The sequence below is a fragment of the Truncatella angustata genome (assembly GCF_020726525.1).
Source record: "Truncatella angustata strain MPI-SDFR-AT-0073 chromosome Unknown BKA67scaffold_4, whole genome shotgun sequence".
Lineage (NCBI taxonomy): Eukaryota > Fungi > Ascomycota > Sordariomycetes > Amphisphaeriales > Sporocadaceae > Truncatella > Truncatella angustata.
Genome location: NW_025763384.1, coordinates 1,083,876 through 1,105,079, shown reverse-complemented (window position 1 = coordinate 1,105,079; position 21,204 = coordinate 1,083,876). Strand labels below are relative to the sequence as shown.

The 21,204-nt window shown below is 52.4% G+C and overlaps 10 protein-coding genes across 10 annotated transcripts; 4 read left to right on the top strand and 6 right to left on the bottom strand.

Annotated features, from left to right (window-relative positions):
- Positions 1–309: 309 nt before the first annotated feature.
- BKA67DRAFT_518428 (kinase-like domain-containing protein) lies at positions 310–1,515 on the bottom strand (the record flags this gene model as incomplete). Its single annotated transcript, XM_046098004.1, has 3 exons — positions 310–766; positions 821–1,074; positions 1,129–1,515. Coding segments are annotated over 3 exons (1,098 nt in total), but the record flags the coding sequence as incomplete, so codon positions are not given.
- Positions 1,516–4,161: 2,646 nt separating this feature from the next.
- Positions 4,162–5,272, bottom strand: BKA67DRAFT_517124 (concanavalin A-like lectin/glucanase domain-containing protein; the record flags this gene model as incomplete). The annotated part of the gene is made up of 3 exons (XM_046097875.1): positions 4,162–4,945; positions 5,023–5,117; positions 5,174–5,272. 3 exons carry the CDS (start codon positions 5,270–5,272, stop codon positions 4,162–4,164), a joined length of 978 nt encoding a protein of 325 aa, XP_045958294.1.
- A 912-nt stretch (positions 5,273–6,184) lies between these two features.
- On the top strand, positions 6,185–6,490 carry BKA67DRAFT_516742 (mitochondrial import inner membrane translocase subunit TIM13; the record flags this gene model as incomplete). The annotated part of the gene is made up of 2 exons (XM_046097846.1): positions 6,185–6,268; positions 6,332–6,490. 2 exons carry the CDS (start codon positions 6,185–6,187, stop codon positions 6,488–6,490), a joined length of 243 nt encoding a protein of 80 aa, XP_045958293.1.
- A 283-nt stretch (positions 6,491–6,773) lies between these two features.
- Positions 6,774–7,940, bottom strand: BKA67DRAFT_535366 (coiled-coil domain-containing protein 55-domain containing protein; the record flags this gene model as incomplete). Its single annotated transcript, XM_046100006.1, has 1 exon — positions 6,774–7,940. One exon carries the CDS (start codon positions 7,938–7,940, stop codon positions 6,774–6,776), a length of 1,167 nt encoding a protein of 388 aa, XP_045958292.1.
- Positions 7,941–8,199: 259 nt separating this feature from the next.
- Positions 8,200–9,697, top strand: BKA67DRAFT_563975 (uncharacterized protein). The gene has a single exon (XM_046102691.1). It carries the CDS (start codon positions 8,468–8,470, stop codon positions 9,602–9,604), a length of 1,137 nt encoding a protein of 378 aa, XP_045958291.1. The 5' UTR covers positions 8,200–8,467; the 3' UTR covers positions 9,605–9,697.
- BKA67DRAFT_563974 (uncharacterized protein) lies at positions 9,698–10,754 on the bottom strand. Its single transcript, XM_046102690.1, has 3 exons — positions 10,223–10,754; positions 9,925–10,094; positions 9,698–9,871 (listed from the first exon to the last, which is right to left on the bottom strand). Exons 1-3 carry the CDS (start codon positions 10,503–10,505, stop codon positions 9,785–9,787), a joined length of 540 nt encoding a protein of 179 aa, XP_045958290.1. The 5' UTR covers positions 10,506–10,754; the 3' UTR covers positions 9,698–9,784.
- On the bottom strand, positions 10,755–12,563 carry BKA67DRAFT_563970 (thioredoxin-like protein). The gene is made up of 5 exons (XM_046102689.1): positions 12,511–12,563; positions 12,377–12,455; positions 12,286–12,326; positions 11,353–11,851; positions 10,755–11,235 (listed from the first exon to the last, which is right to left on the bottom strand). Exons 1-5 carry the CDS (start codon positions 12,542–12,544, stop codon positions 11,154–11,156), a joined length of 735 nt encoding a protein of 244 aa, XP_045958289.1. The 5' UTR covers positions 12,545–12,563; the 3' UTR covers positions 10,755–11,153.
- Positions 12,564–12,781: 218 nt separating this feature from the next.
- Positions 12,782–14,403, top strand: BKA67DRAFT_563968 (short chain dehydrogenase). The gene is made up of 2 exons (XM_046102688.1): positions 12,782–13,085; positions 13,137–14,403. Exons 1-2 carry the CDS (start codon positions 12,995–12,997, stop codon positions 13,976–13,978), a joined length of 933 nt encoding a protein of 310 aa, XP_045958288.1. The 5' UTR covers positions 12,782–12,994; the 3' UTR covers positions 13,979–14,403.
- A 1,017-nt stretch (positions 14,404–15,420) lies between these two features.
- Positions 15,421–17,061, top strand: BKA67DRAFT_658351 (acyltransferase 3; the record flags this gene model as incomplete). The annotated part of the gene is made up of 1 exon (XM_046107266.1): positions 15,421–17,061. One exon carries the CDS (start codon positions 15,421–15,423, stop codon positions 17,059–17,061), a length of 1,641 nt encoding a protein of 546 aa, XP_045958287.1.
- A 632-nt stretch (positions 17,062–17,693) lies between these two features.
- Positions 17,694–20,071, bottom strand: BKA67DRAFT_516936 (uncharacterized protein; the record flags this gene model as incomplete). The annotated part of the gene is made up of 2 exons (XM_046097865.1): positions 17,694–18,014; positions 18,179–20,071. 2 exons carry the CDS (start codon positions 20,069–20,071, stop codon positions 17,694–17,696), a joined length of 2,214 nt encoding a protein of 737 aa, XP_045958286.1.
- Between the last annotated feature and the right edge of the window lie 1,133 nt (positions 20,072–21,204).

Sequence of the window (21,204 nt, the reverse complement as noted above, 5' to 3'; positions counted from 1 at the left end):
TCTCAGTGTCAATGGGGCTTTGCGGGAAAATCGGTATTCTGAAAAAGGAATGAGCTTCGTCGATAGTTTGATTCTTCTCAATAATGCTCCTAGCATAACAACCAGTCATTGCTCTACCGTGGCAGATAATGGATCGCCTTCGACCCTGATGGATACTAGGATGCGCCAACACCTTTACTATAATGCAAACCTAAGAAATACGGTCTCCAGGCCAAGTGCAATCCATCCCATCCTACAACTTTATCCTTTGCCAGACAGGCCGCAACCACCACATTCCCACTTCAACGCCACAACTTAGAGTAACTTGACTCAGAAGTCCCCAAAAAGATGTCCGAATCTAAGCTTTGTCAGCAAGATAAGATTTACCCAGAGGGAGGGAGGGGGGACGTACTCGTCGTGGCCCACAACGCCATACTTTTCTGTCTCTTCAGGATACCTATCGAATTGACTTGCGTCACCGGCACCAGCCTTCACTGGAGGTGTGTATGGAGCATCAATGTCTTTCCTCGATAGTCGATCCCACGTAACTTCGGCAAACCAGGGATGATTCTTGACATCTGCCGGCCCGCTGTAGAGATTGCCCAGTCGTTTCGTCAAGTCGGGCGTGATGAGTCGCTCCAGAAGATTATGCGCATCGGGATGAACATATTGAGGATACTTAACTTTTCCTTTCAAGATGTTTTCATAGATCTTCATTGGCGAGCCGCTATCCCAGAATGGAGTATAACCACACAGCATCTCGTAGATCAAGATGCCCAATGACCACCTTTTTGTGACATCAGCAACTCCAACTTTCTCTCTTGAAGCCAAGACAACTTACCAATCAACTGATTTGTTGTACCCCTTGTTACTAACAACCTCTGGGGCTAGGTAGTCGGGAGTACCGCACAGCGTCCAGGTCTTGTCTGGAACTCGCTTGGCAAAACCAAAATCCGTTATTTTGAGGTGGCCATGGCGGTCTAGAAGTAAGTTCTCCGGTTTTAGATCTCTGTAGATGATGTTTTTTTCGTGCAGGTATTCTAGCGCCAGAGTAACTTCTGCCGCATAGAACTTCGCGACAGGGTTTGGGAAGCGCTGTCATTTGTCAATATCACATCGCTATCGGGAGGGTGCGAGAATCTGGTTTACCCCTGATTTCCTTAACAATGAGAAGAGCTCTCCACCTTCGACGAAATCCATCACCATGTAGAGATTCCGGGAATCCTGGAAAGTTCCCCACAAGGTAATGAGGAACGGGTGCTTGACTTCGCCTAGCATTTTGCGCTCATCATTCGTATGTTCGACTTGCTTCATCTTCACCACTTGTGCTTTCTTCAACACTTTTACAGCATAAAACCGCTGGTTGTGCTTCGACTGCACTAGATGGACGCGCCCAAAACTTCCTGTGCCCAGTGTCCGTTGTATCTCGAAATCGGCAAGGGAATATTTGCCCTTGGTCACTCTTGTCTCGGACGCTTGCGGCACAGGTTGTTGTTGTTGTTGGACTTGCTGGTGCTGTTGTGACTGCCCATGCTGTCCTGCACCACCAGCACCTATGCAGTTGTCAGTAGAGCGAAAGCAACAAGCTGACACATTCGAGCCATACCGTCAGTCTGGGGCATATTTATGAGGTTATTGATGCTTGGTAAATTCTGTGGTGCCCCGACCTGCCCAGGGCTAGGGGAGGGCTGAATGCCAAAAGGCGGCTGCTGGAGCTGATGACTCTGCTGCACGACATTCATCTGCTGCCCTCCACTCGCCGAAGCTGGCTTTTGCGCTTGTTGATTCGCGGGTTGGTTCTGGGAGGATATGGTCCTTGTGTGCGAGGCTGTGCTGCCGGTGGTGGTCTGGGTCGGGGTATGACTGAGTTGGCTTTCGAAGCTATGCGAGGTAGTCGGCGTAACTGGGCTTGTGGGCTGGCTAGATGAGTGATCGGTCTTGTCCTCCCTCGTCCGCTTCTTCTTGAGGAAGCCTAAGGATGGCATGTGATATAATTTTGAGGGTATTCGAAGGGAAATGACCCCTTGTGTTGTTCCGTGGAGATGGACTGTAGAGTTCTCCAACACTTACGCAGCAGGAACGCGATGCCGGCTACGGTTTCCGAGCACAACCTTCAAGCTAGTGACAATCTGTTGCTTCGTCTGCAGACTCGTTGCTCGCTGCGGGGGTTGAACTGGGTGAGTAGGCAGTGCTCAAGGACAGAGCATTCCGGTGAATAAGTGTTCTAGGGACCTTGACTGGTGATCGCGACGAGTCTGCGGCGACTCATGGATCAGTTATGTGACCACGAATACGGGGGCAGGCCAGATAGCCAGTTGTAGATGCACTAACCGCAGTTGAATGTGCTAATGCTGATGGGTCGTGGGCGACGCAATTGCTTGCGGCTGGCCAAGAAAGAGCTTTGATACAAAGAGATTCAGCTCCAGTGCATACGTCAGAGTCAATTGAAGCGTTGCAGGTTGTCCGCCGCCCTTTCTTTGCCCTTGGAGGAAATGAAGGCAAGGGATTGCGTAGGTTAGCTCAAAGAGGGGTGACTGGGCGTAAGTTCGTGAACTAATAACTGGCGCGGTTCAAGCTGGCTTCTGGTCACCTCGACGTCGATGGAAATATTCGCAGTGCCTCAAGGCAGATTGGATGGCTCGGTATGAGATACTGTAGGATGACCTTCACTTGTTGAAAATTGGCACAAAGTCGGAGGGCCTGAATGGATAGAGGAGGATAGGTTATGCTACGGTATCAAGAGAGGAGGGGTGGATGAAAGCATGCGAAGGTCGATTAAGGTTCCGTAGCCTGTGAGTCTCTCAGTCGCGGCCAGAGCTAGGGAGTGTTCGGTGTAAGTTCAAGTTCAATACGGCAAAGCATGTCGCAGCACTTCAGGATGGACAATGGCACAACAGACAACTGAGCGATGGATCGCACAGGGTGGGGTTCATCTCGATGTTGTAACCGCAACCCAAGATCTAATTAAGAGCAGATGGTCGCAGTGGGCTGGGAAGGAAACGACAAGGATCCAGCGCTTCACGTTGCGAGAGCCGCGGGGTCAAAGACGGCGCCCAAAAGGTAACAGTATGTAGGTTGCAGGCGGGCTTGAGAAAGATGGGGCCGAAACCATGAATATTGCTTCTCCAAGACTAGAAAGGCCGCAGTGTATGGGAAAACTGGCTGCGATGATCCTTTTTCAGCTCGCTCTCGCACTTGCTATATCGAGTCGGTGTGCAACCGCCTGCTTCCTGCCAAAGGGTTTGGCATCCGCAATGGGCCGCAACTGTTGCGGTCAAGGGCTCTCTTCATTTACATATGTACAGAATTTGACAAATGATCAAACTCCGTCCAACACTAGGACAACGCATGGTAGTGACGGCAACCGGTGGATGCCAATTGACACTCTAAGGTTAGTTAGGTTTGAAGGCGGCTTGTCCATGAGGTTTATACTTCGTGGATGACATATTACACGTGTTTCGGCAACCTTGCCGCTCGTACAGCATAGACTCAAATTTCCACACAGCCTATATTTAAAGGTATATAAGTTATATATATATATATATATATATATGTATGCCTTCTTGTAATTTCCATATTTTTTCATGATTTCTCTGCCTATACATTATCAGCTAAGGGAAGCCCTTGACCTTTGTGGGGTAACAATGGCCAACTTCCTGGATGAATGCGTCATAGTCTTCTACTATTGGACAATTAGCCATTGCTTAGTGTGTTGACACCTTGAACCATAGCTCGACCACCAGAAAGCTGGTTGGGTTACATTTCAATCAGTCATATGTAGTAAGCATCTCTCGATGAATCAACAGGTTTGGTATCAAGTTTAGACATTGCTTTATGCTTGGGCCAGTACAGATGAACCCCAAATAGACCAATCAGAAAGTGTCGTTTTACGGCTTCGTGCCAAGTCACTTGGACATGGGCAGCGGCTCATAGATGACAATATCTTCAAAGCCGCAAGAAACAACAAACTTTTGACATATCGAACAAATATCAATACACATCCTTACGCCAGTCCATCTTAAAACCTAAGCAACACGATCATGAGGCGTGACTAGTCCGCGTCACAAGTAAATTATCCCGTTCGATGCAGATGGTATATACGATTCGTCCCCGATTCTGGGGTGTGGGCATACGCCAGAAATCACAAGACCCAATCCCTGCGGACGCGGCTCAACAGGCCCTTTAGAATCTGTGCGTCCTCCTCTTGCTGGTGCGGTAAGCAGTGAAGCCAACGTAGCCACCAGCCACAACCATGCCAAAGACGAGGAACTTGAAGAGGAACCATCCCCAGCCACCGCTCTTCTTGTTGTTGTTGCTGCCAAGAGGCTTGTTCTTTCTGCCCCGGTTGCCGCTGCCGGGAGACGACTTGCCAGTCTGGCTGCCACCCGGTGTGTAGAGGTTCTTTGCCTTGACCGAGATGATATCGTGGTTGTCACTTAGCTCGCCCGTCTCGGCGCTGAATCCGAGGTAGGTCACGGATGGAATCGCTGGGGGCTGGTCGGTCTCGAAACAGAGCGCCCACTCGTCTTCGCTCTTGTACTGCAACTCCAGCTTGAGCGACTTGTCCTGGAAGTAGGTCAATCGTAGCTTGGTGGGTACGCTCGCGTGTCGGAGTCCTCGAGCAGAGCAGCCAGCAAACTCCGTGTCCTTTCCGTCGTTGTTCTTGTTGTAGCTGGTCTTGCCATCGCCGATCATGGCCATGACGTAGGGAAAGACGACACCCGGGCGGTTGTTCTTGTAAGTATCGACGAAGAGACCTAGACCCTCAAAGTTATCCTTGTGTCCGAAGACAGGACCGAGCTCCCCGCGCTCTTTCGTGAGCCACATGGCGAAGCCATCGCCGTATAGCTGGTTGTGTCCGTGAACCTTGAACTCGACCTCGATTTCCCAGTTCGTGGCAGTCAGGGGCACTCTGGAGAACAGCCAACCGTTTTGCGAAGGTCGATCCGACGTCAAGCGGATGTATCTGTGTATAGGTTAGTTTTCATGCATCTTGGTGCTCTGCTTTGCTTTGCTTTGCTCTGTGCTGCGTGGCACACATACGAGTCGGTTCGAACAAGCGTGTCGCCCCCAAAGTCATACCATCGGCTGGCCATATCCGAGTCGAGGTAGGGTTGCTGAAGCGTATGTGTACGCAGCTATATAGGGTCAGAGGAAGTGCTCCAGGGTGACACAGATGGGCGTCGAGACTCACCGAAATGCTTCGCACGTTGCCATCATCGTCGTGGCTGACGGCTCCGCTGGCAGCAGTCGCCGCCAACCATAAGGTCGACAGTCCTGTGAGCCACCTCATCTTCCAGACGTGGTGGGTAGTGAGAAATAAGAGTTAAGAAATATGCGCGAAACAGAATCGAAGGGAATGTATGGGGTTTGTCGAAAAAAGAGGTCAAAAGAAATTATGGTCTGGGCATGTGTCGTAACGGCGCAAAAGGCCTGTAGTTGCGTTGTGCAAACTGGACAGGGTCGTGTGCTGCCAGAAGAGAGTTGCTGGCCTTCTCGTGCTGCAGGGCGCTCCGGGAGGGAAGGAATAATTGCAATTATCCCAGATAATTCACTACTGGAAGTCAACGGGACCGCACTTCTTCATGGCACCGTTCAACGTAACACTGGTGGTCAAATCTCGCGGGAAGAGCAGGTTGACAGTAACTTTCTATTATTGGTTCTTGATCTCCGGTGTCCTCGATATATAAATCGCCTGTCATTCAATGTTTTACAAAGTTCAGCATGCTGCCACCTCATGAGTTGTGTCTCAGTGTGCTTTCGGCATACATATTCAGTTAAGCATAACGGACCCCTTCTCCCAAAAGTTCAAAGTGGCCAGCTTGCGAGCTTTCGTTTCATGAGAGCTACCCCTGCTTTTCAGGTGGGGCTAGCGCACCAAAACTATGGGCCAGCATAAAGTTGGCAGAGCAGTGAAAGCACCAAGAGCAGCAGCTCTTGAGGCTTGAGGCTTGAGGCTTGAGGCTTGATTGAGGCTGTTACTACATATGTGTGTAAGTTAGTGGTACTCCGTACCGGAGGTAGACTCCGTCCAAGCCTTGCGCTAAAGAAATAATCTTAGCCTTGACATCAATGACATCTCCAGGTCGAGAAGGTTTAGACAAAATACAAGGTCATTTAGGCTGCAAGCTCTCGTCGGTTACTTCTTCACATACGCACGCCTCGCCGTTCTCCAAACTCCAATCGAACTCACATTCTCGCCAAGATGGACTCGGAAAGCGTTAAACAAGAGGTTATCAAGCAGGTCCGCCAGCAATATGTCATGACCAATGCCCGGGAGTTGATCGAGGTATGGAGCTCCCTCCCATGGACCACAGCTTGCTCCAGCAGCATCCAGGCTAACTTTGTGCAGAAAATCAACGACCACTGCTTCCAGAAATGCGTCCCCAAGCCCGGTTCTTCCTTATCGAGCGGCGAACAGACCTGCTTCACTCAGTGTATGGAAAAGTACATGTCGGCATGGAATCAGGTCAGCACCACATACATCAGCCGGATACAGCGGGGAGACTAGACGTGGAACAACGAAATCGCGACCTACAAAACCGATCGCCTCTTTCTCTGCATATTGACTATATTTTAACTCTATAGTTGGCAGTGTATGATATCAATTGTGTACAAACTATGGCTGAAGGGGGGCCTGGTGGCCTCGGGGGGGTATAGAAACAGCATGTGCGCCGGGGGTATAGAGTGTATTATCACTTGTACAAGCAAAGTCGTGACTGCTTTGGGCAGGAAAGGCCCATCGTCAGGAGTCCAACTGCAAAAGCAGGTGTATAAATGGTATCAAAATTCGACTAAGAGCCCATCTTTTTTGCCTCTTCGGCAGCCCTTTTTCGGGCCAAATACCGTTCCTTGGCACTCGAAATATCTGATTCGGTCTTTCGGCTTTTCGAGGCGCGCTCGACCTTCTGCCGCTCATCTTCCTCCTCTTCTAGAGATCTCTTGAGTGCCTGTGCCAGCTGCGCTTCCATCATGCGAGATTGTCGTTCGCGCATGGCCTGCTTGCCACCGGGCTGGAAAGCGCCTCTCACGTCGCGGTCTTCCCTCCGTTCTGGTCTTGGGTCTTCCTGACGAACGTCGGGCTTCTTCTTTGCGACTAGATTCAGGCCACCCTTGAGGAGTTCCCGCTTGTCCACCACTTCTCCATCCTCGTTGATTGCAATGGAGCCGCCTTTCGCATTGATCTCCTTTGCCCTTTCCGCCGTGCTTGCCGGCCTCTCCTCCCCCGCGTCGTGGTTGTCGGTCTCCTGGGGCCCATTCCTCGCCCGCTCTTCAGCGGCCTTCATCATTTCGGCATGCCGTTGATCCCCCCTGTTGAGCATGTCCTTGTAAAACGCGGCCATGCCGCCACCCTTGTTCTTCTTCGCTTCGTCTTCCTCGCGGCGCTTTTCTTCCTCTTCTAGTTTGCGATTCTCCTCCTGTTGCTGCTTGTAGGCTTCGGTGACGAATTTGTCCTTATCCGCGAATTCGTCGCCCTCGGCCTCCCGCTCCCGTGCAATCTTTTTCTCCTCGGCGATCAAGGCGTCGCGCTTCCTGACTGCGGCAGAAGCTATGAGGTTCTTCATGTACTTTGGGCGGCGGTCCTGGTCTTGTTGGGTGGCCTTGTTCTCGGGCTTCATGGAGTCGTAGACGCCATCGTAATCGTAGACAGAGGGGTCGAGCTCCTCGGCAGCTTCTGCATTCTTGCGGGACTCAAGGGCGGAGGACAGGTCACCGTAGACGGAGGTTTGAGGCTTCTTGGGCCTGGGTGGTGCGGTCGGGGGCGCGGGGGCGCGGTGTTTTTGTTTTGAGGTTGGCTTGGTGAATGGATTTTGTTCCGGCTCGTCATGATCCGAGTCGGATTCGTCTGCACCGCCGAATGCGGTGCCAAAAGCGGTCCGCGGCTTTGGTTTGGAGGGCGCTGGCTTTGCGCCGGGCTTCTTGGCCAGGTTTAGACCAAACGAGAGGCCTGGTTTGCTCATGATGCTGGCAACGAGAAGTGTGGCCAATCAATCGATTTGCTAGGGTTGGCAATAGCAGTGGGTTATGCGACAGGACTGGCGAGGGGTATTGGATTGGGTGGATGGAACTGGAATTGAAATTGGAGTTGGAATTGGCGTTGGCATTGCACGAGAGCGAGCCTACGGGCAGGTACTGTAACAAGCTTCGAAGCTTCCCCAGCTGCAAGCACGGATCGATAAGGTTGATTAAAATCAGTTAATTCTTGGAGCCTTATCGGGGATTTTTCCAGGGGTCCCCCACCCATTCCCATCCCGCCTTCCACCTTCCGCCCTCCGTCATTTGGCACTCCATTGCATTGTATCCCATCGTATCGCGTCGGGGCGCATCGCGGCGCATCGCATCGCATTGTATTTCGTCCCATCCCGTCTCTCCCCGCCGTATCCTGGAGGGGGTTTTCCCAAATCCCATACCCAGCCGCAATCTCGACGAGTCACGAGCGGCACCGTCGTGGCCCCCGGTAACCACCACATATGATGCTACTGCGGACATGACAACAGAGCCATCGTCGCCCAAGCGGCGGCATATATTGTCAGCTTACAACCCTGAAGAGCCGCCCCCGACTTCCACACATGAGGAGCACAACGCTGCACCCGAACAACCCGTCTCTGTATCACCGCGCCGCTCCACGGCCACTCCGCTAGCCACAGGTGACGGTGCCGCACCAGAGTATACCGAAAACCACCACAAATCCTCAAAGTTCCGTTTCAAGTCGAGCCGTCGATCCCGTCGCTCATCACGACACCGCCAACGGGATTACGACGACCATGGCAAGGAAGCCTCGCACCGCTCATCGACAAAGCGTCGCGATGGAGAACGTGATGATGGCCACGACAGCGACCGTGATGAGCACACCAGTTCCCGCCGCCACAGGCACCATCACCACCACCATAGACATAAGAGGCGACGCGACCGCCCGCGCACCCGCTCGCCTACGCCGCCGAACCCACATGGACCACCCCCACTGAGTCCCGAAACGGCTTTTCGCGAGTCGCTCTTCGACGCCATGGCCGACGACGAAGGCGCTGCGTACTGGGAGGGCGTCTACGGCCAACCCGTACACCTATACTCCAACCAGAGATCTGGACCCCAGGGCGAGCTCGAGCAGATGGACGACGACGAGTACGCTGCCTACGTCCGACAGAAGATGTGGGAGAAGACCCACCAGGGGCTGCTCGAGGAACGAGCGAGGCGCCAAGAGCAGGAGAGGCAGAAAGAGGACAAGCAGAAAGAAGCGCATAAGCTCACCAAGGAAATGGAAGATAGTCTTCGGCGTGGTGACGAGAGAAGAAAACGAAAGGGCTGGAGGTCAAGGTGGGATGCCTACCTTCAAGCCTGGTCCGAGTGGGACGGCCATGTCGAGACCATGAGCTGGCCAGTAGCAGGAGGCAGCAGAGCGGACATCAGCAGCGAAAATGTCAGGGACTTCTTGATCAACGGCCTCGACCCCCTCGCGATAGGTGAGAAGGAGTTTCTGGCCAAGCTGAAGGAGGAACGAGTTCGATGGCATCCGGACAAGATTCAGCAGAGGCTGGGCGCAAGGTTTGATGATTCCGTTCGTCAAGACGTGACAGCAGTCTTCCAGATCATTGATAAACTATGGTCCGACACTCGGTCAAACGGATGACATGCAAAAGGCAAGGCGTTTTACTGGTCCTGTATTTTTCTCAACATTTCACTCACAAGATACCCATGGCTATTAGAACAAGAACTGGAAAAAAAACTCATATTCTCTCGCTATGCATAATATGTACCTGTCAACATGCCACCGTGGAATCCAACGAATAGGCGCCTTGCCAACTATGAATCACTTTTCCGAATCACTACCACTTTCCTCTCCTTCTCCTTCTCCTTTTTCCTCTTCCTCTTTCACGGTATCCTGCACTAGTTTGACCTGCCACGATTAGTTCCTCGAACCCTACCGCCGATACAAGGAATGTGACTTACCCACGGTCCGTGAATCGCTCCCGTACCGGCACCGATCAGGATGCCAAGCCCCGTCGTTGGTATCGCCGCTACGCCGCCCACGATGCTTCCTATCACCGTCCCCAGACCACCAGCGACGCCCGCGCCGATACCTGCGCCCGCCGCACCACCCTGAAACGCACCATTTTGCACTGATAATTATTCAGCATAAGAACTACTCGCTACCAGTGCAGCGACACGAGGTAGACTGACAACAAAAAAAAAGAGGAAGAAAAAAAAAGAGGAAGAAAAAAAAAGGGAAGAAAAAAACAGTACTCACGCCGCGACGCCTGCTTGATCAGCTTCTTCGCCTTCTGCTCCAGCTCACCGGCCTGCGCCCGCAGCTTCTCGGCCTCCTCGGGATTCTCCTCGGCGAGCTTCTCGGCTTGCTCGCGCAGCTGGGTCGCCTGCACCTCCGCGTCCTTGGACTCCTCGAGCTTGGCCGTCAGGTCCTTCATCAGCTTGTCCTTGGTGCCCCATTTGGACTTGGCCTTCTCCGAGAGCTCCCCCGAGCCCTCGATGGCCTCTGACTGCGGGATAGGCTTCTGCTCGCCGTCGGCCATGGTTCTGCGTTTGACTGTCCTTTTTCCGGGGGGTTGTTGCCTTCCTGGGGGGTGGGCGTGGGCGTGCCGTATCAGTTGCTTTCTGTTGCGAGACGGCGATATTAACAGATTTTTGTTAGGAATCGGTTATATTACGTGCACCTCAAGAACAAGCTTATCGAAAGGTATCATAAAGGTGGATTTTCACTATCACGCATCAAATATGAGCTGCGCCGTTGACCTCACGAAGACCCTGTTTCCACTGCCCGCCGGGGCTGGTGGGGCTGCGTATGACGTACATTCGCGGGTGATCTGCATCGCATAGTCTCGGGTGGTCGTCTTTCGGGTCACACTGGGCTTCGTAACATGAGATTTATATAACCATGTAACAATCTCGTCACGCGCATCGCTATCAATATACTTGCTCCGTCTGGCAGAAAGAACTGTCTGGCCAGGATTGTGGGAGCAAAGGAATTGGCATCGTATCCTGACATATTGTAACATCTTTCGAGAGCTACATTCAACAGTGCTATCATTATAGTTTATAGAAACACTATGATCATCTCTGATTTTTTATCATCACTGATTTTTTATCATCAATCAGCGCTTCACCGTGTTTGCAGAGGGCGCATTGCACAGATAAAACAAAGCTGTCAGACCGAAAAAAATTCAGAGCTTCGCCTTGCCATCCGGTCCGAGGAGGTAGGACTTCTGATATGGCAGCCCCAAAAATTCATAAACAAAGTGCCATCTTGATTCCGTTAGCCATTCAGTCTACATTGTACCTCTGCGTCTCAACGGACTTTGGGGGGAAGAAAAAGAAGAAGAAGAGGAACGAGAAGAAGAAGGAGAAGAAATATGCACTCACCGATCAGTCCCAAAGAACGGCTCGCTCTTCCCTTGGTCGTTCGTGACCCAGAGCCAAGGCGCTCCAAAAGCGCCTCGCTCGAGAGCTTCTTCTACCGTGGTCTTCAACTCGGCCTTCCACTTGGCTTCACCTGTTGCCTTTAATATATTCTCAACATCATGATTCGAGAACAGTGGCTGCGAGCTTTGCTTCTCGCTTGCGCCACCGAAACCACTCCGTACCTCGGCCAGCGCCTTGGCCAACTCCGCGGCCTCGCAGAGGTTGCGTTTCGGCGGGCCCCAGAACAGGTGCAGGAAGTAATGCCAGGTCGTTAGATATGCCTCGAGCGAATACGTTGCCTTGATATAGTGCAGGGCCCTCAGCGGAAGCATCGTGCGAGACACCGCCATCAGGTCTTCAGGAGGAGAGATGTCTGGGAGACCGACGGCGTGCTGGGTGCGGTCTGCATCGAGGCTACCGTACTTGGCTTTCGCTGGTACGGTCCATGGTGGTCTGTTTCCTGCACGACGAATCAGCTTTTTGTTGGTCTTCGATTAAGTGTATGCAGCCTCAAAAAAGGGGGGTTTTTTTTTCTTCTTCTTCTTCTTCTTCTTCTTCTTCTTCTTCTTCTTCTTCTTCTTCTTCTTCTTCTTCTTCTTCTTCTTCTTCTTTTGTCTCCGTTCTGCATTGATTGCGGAGATATCCCGTTCAAGCAAACTCAGTAGACTCTCGAGGATTCCTGACAGATAATCTCCAGAAAGATTACTAAACAATCTCTACGGAATTCTTAAGAATATCCGTATCCGGTATTATAAGAAACTGGCAAATAAATAACAAAAGAGTAGCCCGTTGCATGAGCTCCAGCACGAGTAGTGTACAAGCCCCATGCAAGTTACCGGTAGTCAGGTCATAGTATATAAAGCACTGTAGGACTTAGAAATGATGACGACCTACCTGAAGCAGCCATAATACCGCCGAGAAAGAAAGGCTTGATGCTGTATATACATCAGCACACGCGCAAAATATTATTCATAGAATGGCTTACTCTACTTGTACTCCGTGAGCTTCCAAAAGCGACCTAGTGTCGAGGAGCTGCTTGAAGGCTACATAGCTGTAGAAGGATACTATTTACTTATCATCAGCCTATCACGCACGTCTACTCGGACTGTTCGGGCTCACCAATGTCCAGGTAAATCTCAATTCGGCCAGTCATGGTCAAGGCTCAGCTGGGGGGGGGGGGGGGGGGGGGGGGTTCGGCTGTTAGGATATTGTACGGTAGTGAGCGCCACTGACCCCACGCTTATCAAATCGGTGGTAAACCAGGAAACGGACTTGTGACTGGAAAGTAGTTGAGTTATCTTTGAAAGTTACGGCTTCGATGGCGTGCTAGAGGTTTTGATAGTACCACTGGTCGAACTGAGGAGTCTTGAGTCCTATTGTGTCATCACCAGGGGTCGTGCTGGAGAAGAGCCTCGGTTGCCGGCAGCACGGCCCCACCTAAACTCCGGGCAGCTCGATTAGTGATCCATCATCACCTGCCGAAAGCTTCGGCGCATATTACCTAGACCTCCAGCCAGCGTTAGCATTAAGGGATCCCTCCCTCTATATCATGTATATATGCGATCGATTACCTCGGGAGTGTAGCCATTGTTGAAGCGTAGCAATGGATGAGAAGAGAGTTGCCCTCGTCGTCGGAGCCTCCAGGGGTATCGGGCGGCAGATCGCCATTGACCTTGCCAAAAGTCAATATGCGGGTGAGCTCAAAATCAATAGGTCTATGACTATCGTGAACTAAAACCCGGAAGTTGTGGTTGCCGCGAAGTCTACAAGTGATGCAGCGAAAGTTACACCATTCCCACCAGACCCCAACTCTCCCGAGTCGACAATCTCGACCGTGACGCGGGAGATCCTAGAATCTGGAGGAGATGCGGTAGCTATCTCTGTCGACACTCGGGACTATGCAAGCATCGAAGCCCTCATCACCAAGACGATAGAGACCTACGGTCGTCTCGATGTGCTAGTCTACAACTCTGGCGCCATCTGGTGGGCATCCGTCGAGGACACGCCCATGAAAAGATTCCAGCTAATGCAGCGTGTGAACATCGAGGGCCTCTACGGCGCAGTTCAAGCAGCCCTGCCGCATCTCAAGAAGCACAAGCGGGGCCGGATCATCGTCGTGAGCCCGCCGATCTATTCCCGGTTCTTCAGGGGCAAGACGGCCTACGCCATGGGCAAGGTGGGCATGAGCGTCTTGACCAAGGGCCTGGCGATGGACTTCCAGAGGCAAGGGCTTGGGGAAATGGCGATCACGAGTATTTGGCCCGCCGCCGCTATCGAAAGCGGCGCGACGAAGAAGATGACGGAGAAGAACCCGGGTGAGGCACGCGATCTCAGGAAGGCCACTATCTTCTCTGATGCGGTGTTGGCCATGCTAGAGGCTCCGGCCGAGAGTGTCAACGGCAGACTAGAGCTGGACGAAGATTTCCTCAGGACTGATGCTGGTATCTCTGATTTCTCAAAATACGCACTTGTTCCTGGTTCGACGCCGAGACGGATCATGCCGACAAAGTTACCTGATTTAACCGTTGAAGAACAAGACGACGAAGGCAAGAGGATGGATAGTGCCTTGGAAAAGTCAAAATTGTGAACGCCAGGCGTATCCATAATATCATCACCTATTGATTTACATGTACAATTACCTGCAATCTACACATGCTCTTACAGTCTACACATGCTCTTACAGACTACATAGTGTTAAAGCTCATGTGTCGAGTTAACGTACTACCGCTTCACAATTTTTTCACTCGAAACGAGTTATTGCATAACTTCTTAAGACACCTAGAGCTTCTAAAACTTGAGTGCAAGTCGGTTTGAAAAGGATTTCCCTTAAGATTCCCGAAAGGCACCGCTCAGTAGTCGAGAACCTTACAGATACCCACTCAAGATAGAACACCAACAACCAGGCAGAAAACTGCGGAAGGATCGGTGTGCAAATGCCTTGTGTCGTGTTTCTCAAGGCAGATACGGACAGCGCGACAAGAAGTGGCGGGATATTCTGTCAAAGACCATGACTGTTTCACTAATTAGGATCTATGAATCAAGGTTACAAAACAATACTGTACATATGTCCACTTAATGCAATTTACCAGAGGCTAAGAAGTTAATCCCTGGACGTCGAGTAGTGCAATCAAAATGCCGAATTACGTATACCGTACTTAATATCCGCTCTCGAGGTCAAAGTCGCACCGGTCTCAATGCGCCTCATGTGATCATCGTAAGCCAAGGTCTTTCGCCATCTCACGGACTTGGTCATTAATTTTACTGGTTTCTGACCCCAAAGTGTGAACAGCACGAAGCGCATGGAATTTTGGCACAATGTCTCAGGATTCTGCGCTTGGTGTAAGACATGCCGCTGTCACCCCCACACACATAACAGCTTATCGTGGTATACGACCAATAAACATCACAGAACTCTTGTCCTATGCATTGAGATTCACAAATTCACAAATTCAACTTCACCCCTATGCAGCGATGTGCGGATTCTCAAAGGAGTGGGATCCTGTTTGTCGAGAGCGCAGACGTACAATAAGAACCAGACATTATTCTCAAACTGGCCACGATGGCGCGTAGAGAGAATCACTGTCTTAACGTGTGTCAAGGTAGATTAATCTTGTGATGACCTGGGGGCAAATTATAGTTTGACAGTCTGGGTCGCCAGATGTGTTTCGCGCCACAAACCCATCACGACGGGTGCAACAGGCAGCGTTATCAACTTGAGAGACCCCCCGAGAAGGGTGAGTAGAGCTTGCCGCTGTAGACTCGTTCTCATCTCTGCTGCTCATTTTAATACTACTGCTTTTCGAAAATATGGATGCGTCTCAAGCCGGACGTAGGTCCTCCGGCGAGGACGACACACTCATTGACCCGGACTATTTCACAACGACCGAGGACGCCGGGCTTCTCGCAAATGAGAAGCCCAATCAACCACTATCACGCTGGCGGCGGCTTATCGGAATGAGAGGAAAAGCGTCGACATCCCCGCATGACGGGTCCTCCGCGGGGCCAAGAACGTCTATCCTGTCGAGAATCATGCCCAATGTACTGGCCCTTACCGTCTTCCTTCTCCCATCATATTTCCAGAGCCTGTTCTCGCGCTCTTCCAGGTCGGCTAACGACGCGAAAGCCAACAAGAAACCGCTCCACGCAACCGCGTACCTAGACGGGCTCCGCGGCGTCGCCGCGCTCATCGTCTACGTCTACCACTGGAACTACCTGTGGTTCCCGTTCCTGCGCAAGGGGTACGGGTCGCCGGCGGCCGAGAACGTGTTCCTGCAGCGGCCCATCGTGCGGATCCTGCACTCGGGCCGGGCCTCGGTGACGCTGTTCTTCGTCATCTCGGGCTACGTCATCACGCTCAAGACGCTGTCCACCATCCACGCCGGGCAGACGGGCAGGGCACTCGAGGTTCTGTCCGGGTCGCTCTTCCGCCGGCCCTTCCGGCTCTACCTGCCCATCATCGTGCAGACGCTGGTGATACTGGTCATGATCCGGTGGGACCTGTTCCAGCACGACGTGACGGGGTTCGGCTCGCCGCCGAGGATGGAGACCCTGTCCCAGCAGCTGGACCACTGGTGGATCAACTTCCAGTTCATGGTCAACCCGTTCCGGGCGATATCGGGCAGGCAAAACCTGTACTCACCCCCGTATAACGGCCACCTGTGGACCATACCCATCGAGTTCAAGGGGAGCGTTCTGGTATTTGCGCTCCTGCTTGCCTTTGCGAGGTGCAGGCGCTGGATCCACCTCGGTGCCACGGGCGCCTGCGCCATATGGCTGGCGCAGATGGGTGACATGGACATGACCTTGTTCTGTGCGGGAATGATCCTGGCAGAGATAAGCCTGCTGTTCCCGCCGTCCGACGGAGAGGCGTCTTCTCTGCCATGGCAGCGGACACCGGCGGTGAAGAGCACAAAGCAGATCAAGACGATCAGGCTTTTCCGCCACATGGCGACTATAGCCTTGTTCCTCCTCGCCGTGTACTGCATGTGCTACCCGGAGCAGGACGGCCCGGCGTCACCGGGCTACATAACCCTGACGAAAATGGTTCCGGTATACTACAGAAGCCGTGAGGACTTCATCGAGTGGTTCTGGACCGCCACGGGCTCAATCCTGTTCATCCCCGCACTCATGTACTCGCCCACGTCCTCTGCGACACTCTTTCCCTCTCCCCGGCGCCTCCTCTGCTGTTTTGGGGCGGTCGCAGGCGGGCGATTACGACTGAGACGCGCACCACAGGACATAGAGCAGCAGCAGCAGCAGCAGCAGCAAAACACGGCGGCGATCGAGCAGTTGCAACCACAACCCCAGCCTCAGGCACAGCCACTCTTGCAGCGCATGTTCACGCACCCGTTCTCGCAGTACCTGGGGCATATCTCGTACGCGCTGTACCTGACGCACGGGTGCGTGAACCACACGATCGGCACGCAGTTCCTCAACCCGGCGTTCGCGGGGTGGCGGGCGGCGGAGCAGAAGGCGGCGGCCAGCCAGCAGGAAGGGGTCGCGACCGTGGTGCTGGCGGCGGCCTGGAACGCTTACGTGTGGAAGGCGGCCTGGGCGACCATTGTGAACACGTTCGTCCTGTTCTGGGTCAGCGACGTCTTCTGGCGGCTCGTCGACGCCAGGGCTGTCTTACTTACCAGGTGGCTGGGAGAGAAGGCGAAGGCGAAATAAGAGTAAAGAAAGCCAAACGGTGTGGTTGACTTGTGTCATTTGTCGTGACTTGTAGGAATATTGTTTGTGACGGTTGTATTTATGTACGTATTAGAGGTTATGTCAGTCGGAAGTACTCTTTTGGGGACTGCATAGCACATTGCGATGCAGATCCATAACCCCTTGTGGGTAAGCGTTCTCGGAGACGAGACAGCATATCTGGTTCATCTCATATGATAGGCCCAGGCAGCTGTTTGGACTTCCTATTTCGAGCAACATTCGCAGTTTTTCAGCAACTACTCCCAACATCAAGAGAAAGAGCCATTTAATCATCAAGGTTGGAGAGCGAGCCTAGAATGTAGAGAAATTTTAATGATTCATTGACATCCTGTACTCCAACAGATATACAATCCAGGCTGCACTGCCATCCGAACGCTCCTCGATGCCGAACTCCGTAGAAAATGTTTTAGCCTAACCAATGATGCCTCCATCCAGTTGTGTGAAGGTGGTTGTTGCAAGAACAGGCGTCATGACCCCCCGAGTGATTATGTATACGTAGCTGAGAACTCGCCGCCATTGTGCTGCACTCTTGCCGCACACAGCAGGTTATGACATGTGGACACTAGAGCTGCTGAAAGCTTGGCGTCCTGAGACTATTGTTGTTCGCCACGTAACCGTGCCTGCACCTTTTCTCTATGTGCCCTGTTCTTCAGGTGAACTTCAAAATTAATGGCCGTCATCTCCGGTCCAGGGGTGTAGAGTTTTCCAGGGCAATCAAGACATCGAATGCGCGGTAAGAAGCAGAACTTGATATTCGGTGATATAGGGTTGCCTGCCTGCGGCATTGAGCACGGCACATTTGTGGTAGCATCAAGTGCAGTGTATCGCATCAAGCCTTCGAATTGGTCATTGGCGTATTCTGCCGTTTCTTTCCATGCCTCTAATGCTTGAACAAGCCAGGCAGGAGGTGGAGGCTATGCGATGGTGTGAGTGTTTGCTTTTGCAGTGAACTAGGAGGGGGCAGGGACAGGGAAGAAGGTGTCTGACTTCAAACCATCCTTCATAGATCATAGAGACTGCTAGAATAACGGAATTGTGGGGTTCTAGGTCTGTTCAAAAATTGGGCAAGGGGGCTTACAGGAGTGGGCACAGGGGTCGTAGGCGTAGGGGCCGGAGCATCCACACGGCTGATCTGCCCAGGTGCTACGCCATTAGCTGGAGGTTTTGCCGGGACGGTTGCAGCTGTGCTTGAGGCATTAGGGGTAGACGGAGGTGGCATTGAACTCGACACAGATGCACTAGGTGCCCGCGTGTGAGGCATTGAAGGTGTTCGGGTTGCCGATGGAGTGCCCTGTTTCAGCTTCAGGTCGCGATAGAGCTGCCTGAGTTTCTCCTTTCCAACCCGCAATGTTACGATCATGTGCTGTGGCTCTTCAGTGGCTTCCCTGGTCAACTCGCGGCCAGATCTCCGAGAGGTGCGCGTTTCGTGATGGTGTATCGTCGCTTCAGGCGTTTCAGAACGGCCGATGTTTGCCATACGAGAGACTGCAGCTGACGCAGCACCCCGCATTCCTCGTGTTCTAGCAGTGCCTTGCAACTGTGCGGCTGCAGGAGAATCAGGCGAAGAATCTTCACTATCGTCCGAATCAGACAGGTCATCCCTCACCCGTCCCTTGCGTCCAACTCCAGTACCAGCGACTCTCTTATACAAGGTGCTGTCCTCGACATTGATGGCTGCACCAGGTAGGACAGATGAGACCACAAGCGTACGAATAGTCCTCTGCCGCTCCTTGAGATCAGGTAATGAAGGACCACCCCTCCGGGTAACTGTTGCTCTCTTCTGCCGCCGTTGTTCGCGCTGAAATATTACTTCGTTCTTCTCCAATTCTTGCTCGGAGAGCTCATAAAGGTAGGGCGCGTATTCTTTGGCTTGTTGCTGAGGTCTGAATACGGTGGGCAGGGGAGAAGGCAGGAACGCAGCCACCAGATCAGGATCTTCTATAGGGCGCCCATCGAATGGATGTCCTATGCTATACAAACTCCGGGCAAAAAGATGTGTCTGTTCGCGGATGCAATGTGCAATGGCCGTCACGAACTCGCCACTAAGAGACATTTCCTTGGCCATGCTCGTGGCGAACTCCTCGGGTGAATTTAGGGGGTTGTTCATGTCCCATTCGAACTGATCGACCAAGGTGAGCTGTCCGATGGTAATGTTGAGCTTGATCAGGACGCGCATCTCATCATTCTTCCAAGCTGAATAAGGCAACTCTGGGTCCAAGGCATCCTCATCGGAGAAGACAAAGGGGTAGAAATCATTCAGCTGCTCCTTCATCTGCACAATGACTTGTTCGTAGATTGGTTGAGCGACGGGGGGCTTGAGGCCCATATCCTCAATCAATTGCATGGCAAACAGTTCTGGCGCAGCTAAGCGCTCGTGAAGGTTCCAGGTAAATGTGTCGCGCAGCCGAATCTTGTCCATATCCACATCTAGGCGCACAGGTATCAGCTCTTCGTGCTGTTCTGCCTGCTGTTTCATGTCCCTCCGCTTCCATTTGAGGGGCGGTGTAGTTTGTTTGCCAAGCCGTGGCTTCTGCTGAGGATACAGCAGCCTCGCAGGACCGCCAAGCTCTGTCCGTCCGTTGCCATACCCATTATAGCCTTCACCGTATAGTCTGCTCGGGGGGAATGCGTGGCGGCCCTCATTACGAACCATCTTGTAATCCTGAATCATCTTGAACGTGTCCTTGTTGTGGTCGTTGAGACGTCTCTGATCCTCGACAATGGCGGCTGCATGGAGATGGTCTCGGGTGATATACTGGTTGATGCGCACCTGGTCGAAGGAGTCCTTGTCGCGGAGGGGGAGCCGCGTGGCATTCGCGTCAGGCGCATCCTGTCCATATTTAGGAGTTGAGTTGGATGAATGTTCTGATTTGGCGGTGGACGTTGAGGACAAGGCAGCGGCGGTGCCAGCGCCAGCGCCAGGACCAGTGGCAGAGCCCGAGCCAGCACCAACCGCGGCGCTGGAGGCCATCTCGTTGTCCTGCGTGGTCGCCATGGTGAATAGAGATTGCGAATTACATGTAGCGACTCGGAATTACCGGGTGTGGATCATGCGATGATGCTGTTGGGGCCTGCGCGCGGCGATCTGGTTGGCTGAATATTGGCCGACGATGAAGTTGACGAGGCTTGCGGAACTCCAACCAAGTCGCGATTGAATCGAGTGAAAAAGAAGCGGCCGGCTATCGAATGAACAAGCACCTGGGAATTGGCTTAGTGCTCCTGCCCGGACATACATAACTAAGGTTAGTACGCATGCAGTACGCGATCGCGCCCGACCTTTCCTCTTTTGGGACAAGTACGATTGTCAAGCTCTAACCTTTGTGTGTACAGTAACTTATGTAATAAAGGGGCACGTGCACTGGTCTGGCCGAAGGGGGAGGCAAGGAGGATAGGAAAACTGAAAACAGAAGACGCAGCCGCCACGGGCTACACGCTTGCTACATACACAGAGCACTTGATTGTCATCAAGAAAAATACCAACTACAGCTTAGACCGTATTCGTGTGTTGTTCATGTGTTGCTACACGGTAGTTACAAACGAGTGTCAGGCTGCTGGCTTGTCTGCATGCAGATCCGAGCATTCACTTGATTCATGCCATGCCCAGACTATCTTATCCATCGGTGAACACTCTTGGCTAGAAACATGGGGAAGCCTTGTATGTTACCCTCTCGGGAGATCAAGCATTGTGTTGCCTTGGTCGTCAGGTCCGAGATGCCGTCCACCTCGAATGCTCCATTGCATGGCTATAGCCTATACGGATTGGGATGTTGAATAGGCTAGGTTCCCTACATCCCCCGATGGCAAACCACCAAGCGGAGGACTTCATGTTCATGCCAGAAAATCCATTGAGAAGTTACTCTTTCCCATCCTTAGTTGCTTGTCGCAAACAGTCTGGCCTTATTGTCCTTGTTACGCGTGCTTAGTGTTGCATGCCCGGGTGGTTCAGCAACATTGCATCATACTGTCTACGGCAACAAATTGCTTGAGGGGCCTTGGGATTGAGATTCCCATGTATAAGTAGCTACTGTAGGCCAGGTGAATAAAATCCATGCTCAACTTGCATAGCAGAAGGGGCAATAAGTCATACCATGTATGTACCTACAT